This window comes from Crotalus tigris, unplaced genomic scaffold (genome assembly GCF_016545835.1).
Source record: "Crotalus tigris isolate CLP2741 ecotype Arizona unplaced genomic scaffold, ASM1654583v1 scf7180000021365.24369, whole genome shotgun sequence".
Classification (NCBI taxonomy): Eukaryota; Metazoa; Chordata; class Lepidosauria; order Squamata; family Viperidae; genus Crotalus; species Crotalus tigris.
The window spans coordinates 12,840-24,369 of NW_024098474.1; the positions used below are offsets into that span (position 1 = coordinate 12,840).

Below are 11,530 nucleotides of genomic sequence, written 5' to 3' on the forward strand. Positions count from 1 at the left end.
AGAAGGAGAAGAAGAAAGAGGAGAAGGAGAAAGAGAAGGAGAAGGAGGAGAACGAGAAGGAGGAGCAGAAGGAGAAGGAGAAGGAGAAGAAGGAGGAGGAGAAGGAGAAGGAGGAAAAGGAGAAGGAGGAGAAGGAGAAGGAGAAGGAGGAAAAGGAGAAGGAGAAGGAGGAGAAGGAGAAGGAGAAGAAGGAGGAGAAGGAGAAGGAGAAGGAGGAAAAGGAGAAGGAGAAGGAGGAGAAGGAGAAGAAGGAGGAGAAGGAGAAGGAGAAGGAGGAAAAGGAGAAGGAGAAGGAGGAGAAGGAGGAGAAGGAGGAGAAGGAGGAGGAGAAGGAGAAGAAAAACGAAGCAAACTTGCCCTCGTTCTTTCCCCTCGCCAGGCTTTGGAGGCTCGCATGGAACCGAGCAAAGAGAATTTTTGCAAAGAAAAAATCCTGCCGGTGATGCGGCCCGACCTCTAAAGAAAAAAAAAACCAAGAAAAAAACCAACCCAACCAACCAAGGTAAAGCTGCTTAACGACGTTTCCGCGCTGGGCTGAGAACTCCCGTCCGGGCTGAAGCAGGATCGCAGCCGAGGGGTGGATCGGAGGAGAGGGATTCCTCTTTGATTGACACTTTCCCCCCCCCCTTCCCTCTGCCCGCGCCTTCTCTGGGGCGCTGCTTCGACAGCAAAAGGGCCCCGGCCATGGCTTTGAGTTCCCGGGCGCACGCTTTCTCCGTGGACGTTTTAATGGGCAACGCCAACCCTGCCAAGCGCAAACTGAAGGATCTGGAAGAGGATCTCTCCTCCGAGACCAGGACGGAAAAAGCGGCTTTCCGGAGAAGCCAAGCGCCCGGTAAGCTCCGTTTCTTCTCGGATCTCTTCCAGGATTAATCAGGAGTCCAGCAGCAGTGAGGATCGGGACCCCTAAATCCACGGAAGCCCCCCCCCTTTTTTTCCTTCCCTACTCTGATCCGCGCAAAGCTTCAGCGCCGGGGGGGGGGGGAAGGATTCTCCCATTTGTTTCCCGGAGTTTGAAAGAGCAAAGTTTTAGGATTGGGTTCAACTTAACGACTAAGTTAATCCATAGGATCAGGAATTCACCAGTCAGAAGGCGGTCCCAACAACAGTCTCCTGCTTGAGCAGGGGGTTAGACTAGAAGACCTCCAAGGTCCCTTCCAGTTGTTCTGGTTGATTGGTTGACAGGCTTGTCCCCCCCCAAAAAAAACGCGCTAACCAAGGTTAGCACTGATGGAGCATTGCCAGGCAACGAGGTGAACGGGTTCTGTGTTGACTCCCTCCCTTATTGATTAGAAATTAATTCTAATTTCTCGGAATTAAAAACCACATAAAGCATGCTTGTTTGCTAAGTTAAATCCGCCACGGGAGAGAAACTGGCAAGAGGGAGAGGGCTATGGGTCAAGGGAGTCCAAAGGGAAACAGGCCACAGGAGAATGGCCTCCTGCATCTCGATCTAGGAGACCTTTAGTTTCCAATAACAAATACCAATTTCAGATTTCCATTGCTGAACAATTCTGCAATTCCAATAATCCCAGGCCACTTTTCATTTGGGAGAGAAAGAGAAGCCAGGGCTGAGAACATAATATGTAAGTGAATTATTATTTCCTCCAGGTGCCATAGGAGAATTATTGACATTCCCGCCCAGGCTTCTAATGGGGTAACCTAAAACGAATGGGGGTCTATCTTCCTTGTTTAAGGGAGGAAAGCTCTGGAGCAACTCAAGGAAGGGGTGCCATTATCATCTTTCTCTACACACACACACACACACACACACACACACACACACACACCGCGGAAGGAAGTCTCTGAACTTCTGAACCGGGTTCACATAACATTCTTGACCCACTTAAAGAGGTAATGGCTGCATTGGCTCAGCCAGCAAAGCTGGATAGGCACTCACCCCTGTTGGTTAGCTGTCTGTAGGATTGGATAAATTTGTCATTCCAAAAAGCGGGAGCTCAGCAGTCTGTCCCATGAAGACACAGCAACAAAGATGGTTAGGGGACTGGAGGCTAAAACATATGAAGAACGGTTGCTGGAATTGGGCGTGCCAAGTTTAATGAAGAGAAGGACCGGGGATGACACGACAGCAGTGTTCCAATATCTCAGGGGCTGCCCCAAAGAAGAGGGAGTCAAGCTATTCTCCAAAGCCGCCCCCGAAGGCAGGACAAGAAGCAACAACGGATGGAAACTAATCAAGGAGAGAAGCAACCTAAAATTAAGGAGAAATTTTCTGACAGTTAGAACACTTAATCCGTGAAACAATCGGCCTCCAGAAGTTGTGGATGCTTCAACACTGGAAGTTTTTAGGAAGAGATTGGACAGCCTTTTGTCTGAAATGGTACTATAGAGTCTCCTGCCTGAGCAGGGGGTTGGACTAGATGACCTCCAAGGTCCCTTCCAGCTCTGTTGTTCTGTTCTATTCCGACAGCCATTAAACAGTCACCTCAAAGCTCATTTCCATTGCTTCTCATGTTTTATTTCTTCTTCGCGTTTCTCTTCTCCAGAAAAGAAAACCAAAGGCGAAATAACGCTGTCTCTTTGCGAGGAAGCCAGAGGAGAAACTGGGGAGATCCAAGTGGACTTACAAGGCTCAGAGCTGTGGAAAAGATTTCATGAAATTGGCACCGAAATGATCATCACCAAAGCTGGCAGGTAAGATCTAGACTTGTAGGCGATCACCTGGGTGCACATATTTCGTCTCCTTCCCGCTCCCTTCCGCTGTACACATCCTGCCTTTAAATCCTCCCAGTCCTAGAAAGATATTTATTTCTGCTAAACCACAAAATGTGGATATGATTTTATTCTATATTCACACGCTGTACTTCTTTGGACTAGTCCTTAGAAGAGGGGGGGGGTCAACCTGTTCTCCAAAGCACCTGAGGGCAGAACAAGAAGAAACAAACAATAAGTGGAAGGGCTTGTCTCCAGAGGTTTTGGATGCTCAAGCACTGGAGATTTTTAAAAGAGATTGGACAATGTTTTGTCTGAAATAGTATAAGGTCTCCTGCTTCAGTACGGGGTTGGATCAAAAGACCTCCAAGGTCTTTTTCAATTCTGTTCTTTCTTTCTTTCTTTCTTTCTTTCTTTCTTTCTTTCTTTCTTTCTTTCTTTCTTTCTTTCTTTCTTTCCTTCCTTCCTTCCTTCCTTCCTTCCTTCCTTCCTTCCTTCCTTCCTTCCTGGAAATGTATACAGGGTTTCAGATTACTATCTTAATCCATAGTGTGGTGGATTTGTTGGGCACAGCATGTCAGGTGACACACAGTGTTGCGTGAAAACCAACCAGAAAAAAAGCCGCTTGGCCACTGGTTGTAAATCTAAACGTCTTCGAACAAGCCATGTTTTAGTTCAGAGCATTTTGCAAACTCAACCCCAGTGATCGGTTTGTGGATCAAGCAGCTCTGCCAGCCCAAAATAATTGAGCTAATTAAATAAATTATAGCTACCGTCAGTGACTATTGGGAGCAGAAACATTAAGCTTCCTTGAAATTAATATTCTCATGCTGATCAGGTTCACACATGCGTAAGACAAGATATGCAAGGTTCACCTCAGCCAATGGAAACTCCTGGGTAACCTTTGTCAGGGTCCTGGCTAAGAAGGTTTGGACCTGATTAGTACTTAGATAAGAAAAACATTTGGAGAATCTCAGGGCCACAGACTTGATATGAAAATAATCATAATAAAATAATAACATCCCCCCCCCAAAAGCAATTTCAAATCATAACCGTCTTGTCACTAAAACTAGATGGCTAGAGTCATAATGACCTCAGGAGTCAAATTTGCTTGAGAACAGATGCTTCTTTATTGTGTGAACGCAGCTAGTGTGGTTTGTTTGAGCTATGAGTTATGGCTTTTGTAGGATGAAAACCCCTCAATAAATAAAAGAGTGTTTCACTCAGTAAACCGTGGTTACTTCCGTGAGAAGTCATCACCATAATGATGACTAGATGGTGCTATAAATCACTTGTACAGAAAGGGAACTGATATGATACCATTTTAAAGCAATTTGTCTTCAGTAAAACACCAAGAATTCTGTGAAACTGGGCTTAAGCATTTTAAAGTTTGCTAGAATTATATCACAATGCCTTGTTTTGGCTTGACTCCATGCTTTCTTTCTCCTTTGGACAATTGGATGCTCTTTACTGGCTTAAACAAACTACTTAAGACAGCAATGGTGATGACATTGATAAGTCAGATGTAGTCATTGCAGCATTAAAACTCACAAAAAGGCTACACGTCTTGCTATTTCTAGGATTAATCTGCCCTTCTCCTAAAGTGGGTGTTAAAAATCCATCCTTCTTCACCCAAGAGGGCAACAGATGACTTTCCTAATGTTCTACCTTCATTAAATGCCCCTCCCCACAACGCAAAAATATCAGCAATGCTGAACCTAGAACATTTGTTGTTGTTAGTCGAACAAAACAAAGCTGGAGAGCCACAGTGGCACTCTTGAGCATGGGCTACATGGGCTGTTTAGGGGAAACATTTGGAAAACAAAATTAACTATCATTACTGTGAAACCGTGAAAGAGTAAGGAGCTTACTCTTATCTCTATTTTGCTTTACTTCGGCTATTTATCTGCAAATCTTATTCTAGAGGTATTCTGTATTACCGGGTTCTTGGTGTCCTCTGAGCTTAATTGTTTGCTTTCAGACGGTTTCATTACCCAAGAACTGATGATGTTACTTCCTCCTCCTCCTCCTTTATGAAAGAAAACATCAAGCTCAGAGAACACAAAGAATTCAATTCTGAGCTACAAATATTCTATTCCATTAATATTTTGTGCATTACTACTTGCAATACTTCTTTCATTTACCTAGATAATTAGGAGAACTAGGAAACATTTAAATGCCTTTCCTTCAGAAGCATCCTCAAATTTCTTAATATTCTTCCTAATGGGACTGGAGAGAGCAGTAGTAGGAAACGAGGCAGGAAGAGTACTGAACACAACCAATTGATTTATAAGTATGCCAAAAAAAGTCCTTTCTGTTCAACCAGAAATTCTTCCAAGTAACAACCTCACCAGATTGCAGCTTATAATTATTCCCGTTGACAAACTGCAGTGAACTTTTAAGAATTTGGTTCTCCTAATAATGAAAATGCGTAATTCTACAGCCAAGCAATTTACATTGATCTATCTTTTCTTTTTTCTTGTATTCCCCCCCACCTCAAATGCATAGTACAGATTAATACTCTGGGTGTGGTATAAATGCTTTGGGGTTGGGGGAAAAAAACCCAACAGCTTGTTTGAAAGTTGCAGAAAGATGTGAGGCTGGCAAGTGAAATGTTACAGTAAGGTAACACAAATTTTCTTTCATGCAGGAGAATGTTTCCTTCGGTCAGAGTTAAAGTAAAAGGTCTGGATCCAGTGAAACAATATTATATTGCTATAGACGTGGTCCCAGTGGACTCGAAAAGATACAGGTAAAAAAGTTTTGATTTTTTTTCCAAAGGACATAAACTTATGGATTTTTTAAAAAACTTATATTCTAAGCCAAACTGTCTCTTTCTTTCTTTCTTTCTTTCTTTCTTTCTTTCTTTCTTTCTTTCTTTCTTTCTTTCTTTCTTTCTTTCTTTTTCTTTCTTTCTTTCTTCTTTCTTTCCCTCTTTCTTTCTTTCTTTCCTTCCTTCCTCTTAATGAATGAATGAAAATTTATGGAAGGTTTTAGATTTAAATCAGTTTAGCTATGCCGGGTTCATCTGGGAAAGATTTGGGAATGGATCTGCCTGTCCCTTTTGGAGATATTAGATTTGGAGAACAGTTCTCCCCTTTAGTGGCCTATGAAAAGGAAGATTCTCCCTGCCCAGGTCAACAAGACCTTCAGTGAGATCCTGTTAGAACCCATTTCCCCGGGAGCAAAGCAGCAGGCAAACAACTCACAAAATTCACAACTCATAAGATTTGCTTTGGAGCTCCTTCTTCCGCTTCTGAACCTCTGCAGTTTAAGCCCATCTTCACCCTCACGTCTCCTCCTAGTTGATTTGGTTGTTGAATATACAATTTATAAAACCAGGTCCCCCTTTTCAGTATCTTTTCTACACACTGGCAAAATACACAGGCAGTTACTTGTAAGTAACTGCCACACAGAGCTGGAATCTGAAACAATCATTTCCAGTTTGAACTTGATCGGGATTCTTCCCCGGGTCTTACCCGCTCTGAACAGAGTGAAAAGCAAAGCAGTTATCAAATAATGAGGATGGTCTGTTTTCCTGCTCTTCTTATTGTTCCCTGGGAGGGAGGGAGGGAGGGAGGAGGCCTTTGATCACAAACACCAGTTGGCCGAGAAATGGAAAAAGTCCCTGCAACTTTGGAAACTTTGAAGAGTTCGGGCTACAAAGTTCTCCCAACTTTCCAAAATGCACAATTCTTTCTCTTTCTTTTTCTCCAGCCTAGCCCCCCCCACCCTCACTTCCACGTGCCCAAAGGAAGAAGGGAGGAAAGAGAGCAAAAGGCCTCTTTCTGGAGCTTTGACCACACAAAACTCTCTTCCCACTGAATTTGGGACTGAGATAGAGCCGTGAGCTTAGCAGAGCTAAAAGTGAAAAGGGGAGAAACGGCAATAACCCCGCAAAAGTTTTTACAAGCAACACTTAAGTTGATCAAACCCTGGGAATAAGAAATATAGAATGCAAAAAAAAAAAAAGATTAGTTAAGTGGACTGTGAATGATTAGCCTAACCTCCAATGCAGAAATAATGCTGATTGCTGTTATTCAGTGGAGAGCAGAATACAGTGAATTGATTTCCCAAGCTAATTGGAGGTCCTTGGCTCAAGACCTAGTGCTTTAGTTTCCCATATGTTAAGCTGTAATGTGACTGATGTAATTTTTGGCATAGTCTATGACATGAATCCTAATGTTCTGGCTTTTAAGCTGCAATTCATGGCTTAATAGTGGTTGTTGTAAAATCAGCCAGTTGTGTCTTATTCAACCAAAACAGTGATGCTCTGCCCCTTGTTCCGTTTGGCAGGTATGTCTATCACAGCTCGCAGTGGATGGTGGCTGGAAACACGGACCATTCGTGCATCACACCCCGGCTTTATATGCACCCGGATTCCCCCTGTTCAGGAGAGACATGGATGAGGCAGATCATCAGCTTCGATCGGGTGAAGCTAACCAACAATGAGATGGACGACAAAGGGCATGTAGGTGTGGATTTGAGGCTACTATTTTCCAGGAATGGAATAGGAGGGAAAAATGTAGGGCCAGCTCTGTCATTAGCTAGAGCAAGATGGCTGCCTTGGAGACTTAGTAGAAGAGGGAGGGAAGGAAGGAAGGAAGGAAGGAAGGAAGGAAGGAAGGAAGGAAGGAAGGAAGGAAGGAAGGAAGGAAGGAAGGAAGGAGGGAGGGAGGGAGAAAGAAAATAAAAGAAAGAAAGAAAGAAAGGAGGAAGGGAGGGAGGGAGGAAGGAAGGAAGGAGAAAGAAAGAAGGAAGGAAGGAATTAGCCACAAAATTCAGATGACCACAAAGGGGCAGCAAAGGGACAGCATTTTTGGCTGCCATCTAGTGGCAAACTGGATTTTTGCAATCCAGATTTGATCTTAGCCTTGAAAGTAGAGTTTGCGTGTGAGGAAAATAGAGAAAATCAATGTTGATTTTTATGTCAGATAAAAAGAGATTGTGAGGATGAGATTTTTGCTACCGATGCTCGGATAGCAGTATTTTTGTCTCTCCCCAAAGCAGGAAAATCTTTGATGTACCCCAGGTGAGGCAAGATGGGTGGGAAACAAGCAAGCAAGCAAGCAAGCTTAAGTTTGGCCTAATCATTATTAGCTGCACTGAAAGTTCAAGCAGAGTGTATTATTCTATGTCACCCTTCAGTTTTCCAAATAAACCTTTGGAAGGGATTTTTTTTTCATGAAGAAGGGGAGTGATCCTTTTAGAGCTGCCAACAACAATCTTGTTTTCTTGTGAACAGAAAACAAAACACTCTTCAAGTGCATGAAAATTTGAGCTAAGATTTCTTTCTGGTTTTAGTCCTGAACTAGACTTCATTAGTGCATACCTCAAGGAGAATTTACCCTTTTGTCATCCAAATTTCACCTTGTTCAAGTGGTTGAACTCATTTTAAATGATAGAATAACAGAGTTGGAAGGGATTTGGGGGTCTTCTAGTCCAACCTCCTGCTCAAATAGGAAACCCTGTACTATTTCAGACAATTGGTTGTCCAGTCTCCTCTTAAAAACTTCCAGTGTTGGAGCATTCACCACTTCTGGAGGCAGGTTGTTCCACTGGTTAATTGTTCTAACTGTCAGGAAGTTTCTCCTTAGTTCTAGGTTGCTTCTCTCCTTGATTAGTTTCCATCAGTTGCTTCTTGTCCTGCCTTCAGGCACTTTGGAGCAAGGCTTTTCAACCAGTGGTATAGGTACCACCTGTGGTACATTGGCACCTGGCAGGTGGTACACGACCATCCTAGAAAAGTGGTAGCGGGGGAGGGGAATGAGCTGAACCGGTGGCAGCACCGCACAAGCCTGAGCGAGAGATGGCTGGAGCTACAGGGCTGTCAGGGCTCAGCGGAAGCACCAGGATCAGCGCCAGGATCCAGCTGGAGCTCAGCGCTGATCCTGGCGCTTCTGCTGAGCCCAGAAGACGCGCCGATCAGCTGGAATGTTGCAGCCTCTCCAGGGTCTTGTGATTTACATTCAGATGCTTAGCAACTGATTCATATTTATGAGGGTCACATTGTCCCAGGGTCATGTGAAGTGACCAAAACCTGCTGCAACCACCCAGCAGATGGGGGGAATAAAAACCAAACACCACCCCACCCCACCCCCGCTGCCAATCCTCAACAGAAATGCTCACAACAATGAAAACCTCGGACAGGAGGAAGAGCACCGCTGGGTGGGCAGGCAGGTGTCTTGCTCGGCTGTGGCTGGGGGGGCACTTTTTTCAGTGCCCCCCCAGGTAGTACTGATTTATTTTTTTCCTTTTTTTTTTAGTCATCAAGTTTTTGACACCTTGATAGGCGACTGGTGGTACTCGGATGTTGCCATATCCTAAAAGTGGTACAGTGGGTGAAAAGGTTGTAATGCCCTGCTTTGGAGAATAGCTTGACCCCCTCTTCTTTGTGGCAGCCCCTCAAAAATAGAAACACTGCTACCTTGTCCCCCCTAGTCTTTTTTTTCACTAGACTATAATCCAATTCCTGCATATTTGTATTTTTATATATATGTATATTTTAGCCTCCAGTCCCCTAATCATCTTTGTTTGCTCTTAAGGAAAATTTAATTTTTAAGTAAACCAAGCTCAAGGTAGAACTCTCAACTCTTAAATCTCAAAATTTAAGAATGATAATAGTCACTTTTCCTGATTGTTTTTCCTCTTCTTTCTCTGTGGACTGCAGATAATTTTGCAATCAATGCACAAATACAAGCCCAGAGTCCACATTATCATCCAGGATTCCCGGTTTGATCTCTCCCAGACCCCATCTTTGCCTGCAGCTGGTGTTCAGACGTTCTCTTTCAAAGAAACCGAATTTACGACGGTCACCGCTTATCAAAACCAGCAGGTAAATTAACCTGCCCAAGGTACAAGCAGAGTTTTGTGGGCAGATTGGTGAGAATTATGATACTCACAGTTCTTCCTTTGTTGTTTGTCTGCCAAACATCCATAGATAACAAAACTGAAGATTGACCGGAATCCCTTTGCTAAAGGATTTCGAGATCCTGGAAGAAACAGGTAAAAAAAAAGTGCAATTATTTGACCGACTGAGCTATGGATGGTTTAAAGACTTTTAAATGGATAAACAATAGATGCTTTGGTTTACTAATTGCCTACATTATGAAAAAAAAAATACAAATAGGTCATCATTAATGACAATTGCCTGTAGCTTTTCAGTTTCCTCATGATAGTTTGAAGGCACTATTAGAAGCGAATATTTGTAGCTCAGGATTGAAAAGAAGGGTGCTTGGTGTTCTCTAAGCTTGGTGGTTTTCTCGCAGACGTTTCATGACCAAGCTAGGTAACATCATCAGTGCTAGTTTGCTGTCAAGATGGTACTTGTCTACAGTACATTTTCCTGGGACTACCTGCTGGATTGTTTCTAGGAAAAGATGCATTGCAGTTGTGTCCTGACTTTGAAGACACCTGCTATTTTTTTAGTTCAGGAAATACATTTTGGAAATTGGATCTGAACCACAACACAGTTGGCCTCATTGAACATGAGTAAAAAAACAGTACCGTACTTTCCGGCGTATAAGACGACTTTCGAAAGCGTTGAAATCGGCGCTGAAGTCGGGGGTCATCTTATACGCCGAGTCGTCTTATATGCCAGAAATAATGGTAGTTTCCGGCATATAAGACGACTTTCTAGGCATGCAACTCGGCATCGAAGTTGGGGGTCATCTTATACGCCAGGTTGCCTTATACGCCAGAAAATACGGTAGTTATTAGGTTAAAAAGCTATGGTGGCACTGTGGTTAGAATTGCAGGCAAACTCTGCCCACTGGCAGCAGTTCGATCCAGACCGACTCAAGGTTGACTCATCCTTTCATCCTTCCAAGGTCGGTAAAATGAAGACCCAGATTGTTGGGGGTAATAGGCTGACTTTGTAAACCGCTTAAAGAGGAGTGTAAAAGCACTGTGAAGCAGTATCTAAGTCTAAGCGCTATTGCTGAAAAAAGATGTCAAATTAGGGTTATCTGTGATCATAATAAAGCTTACTTGGATTTGATATTGTCGTGCAATGCGTAAGTAGGAGTGCATGCAACTATTCCTGTATAAAAGTATATTGTAATAGACTCCCCTGTGCATAACAATCACTCTCTTTTTGGAAGGGAATATCCCTCCCAGATTTCTCTTTTAACACCTGAGCGGAATTCCTGTGAAGGAGTTTAGGGCTTGGATTTCTACCTCTTCCAGGTAGAGATTGGCCACAATGGGGGGATGGATACAGGTGAAACCATAAAAAGAAGCCATCTGTGTTAAGATCGAACAGCCCTCTCTCAACAGAGGGGGAGGGATAATACGACACCACCTTTCTCCTGTTTACAACACAGTCTTTTCAGCAGTTCCAAGAAGGTTCCACACCCATTTGCACTATTCAGGTGTCCCTTCCATGTGGCCTCAACAACTCTCAGGAAGAGTACTAACGACCAGATGGTTGCAAGGAATATAAATCTTTCCATTCTCCACCATTCAGTCAGAACTGAGGACGCTTCTTGGATGAGAAGCGAAACATCTTCAAGGAAAACTCAAGAAAGTTCAGTTGCCTTTAAAAAAAAAAGGCACCTTTAGGACAATCCAGAGAATTGTATTTAAAAAATGCCTCTTCTGGGTTTCTGGATTCTCCAGGAAACATTTTCAGGAGATCATAGTTGACTGGCAGAGAAGCAGGGAAGAAGGCACAGATATCATGGCTTTGAAGCTGTATAGGAATGTGTACCTTCTTAATTCACTTTGTCCCAAAAATGTGGTTAAATCCACCCTTGTGCTTATTCTCATGAATGGGGCGCTAGACTTCTGCTCCAATAGCTTTTCCAGTGGCCTTGTTCCATGGGGATGCAAGTCTAATTTCCAACTATCATGTTGC

The 11,530-nt window shown here is 43.4% G+C and overlaps 1 protein-coding gene across 1 annotated transcript; it reads left to right on the forward strand.

The window, feature by feature from the left end:
- The first annotated feature begins 315 nt into the window (after window positions 1–315).
- Window positions 316–9,753, forward strand: LOC120296625 (T-box transcription factor TBX22-like). The gene is made up of 6 exons (XM_039318460.1): window positions 316–835; window positions 2,508–2,655; window positions 5,324–5,425; window positions 6,970–7,144; window positions 9,344–9,508; window positions 9,614–9,753. Exons 1-6 carry the CDS (start codon window positions 685–687, stop codon window positions 9,680–9,682), a joined length of 810 nt encoding a protein of 269 aa, XP_039174394.1. The 5' UTR covers window positions 316–684; the 3' UTR covers window positions 9,683–9,753.
- Window positions 9,754–11,530: the final 1,777 nt, after the last annotated feature.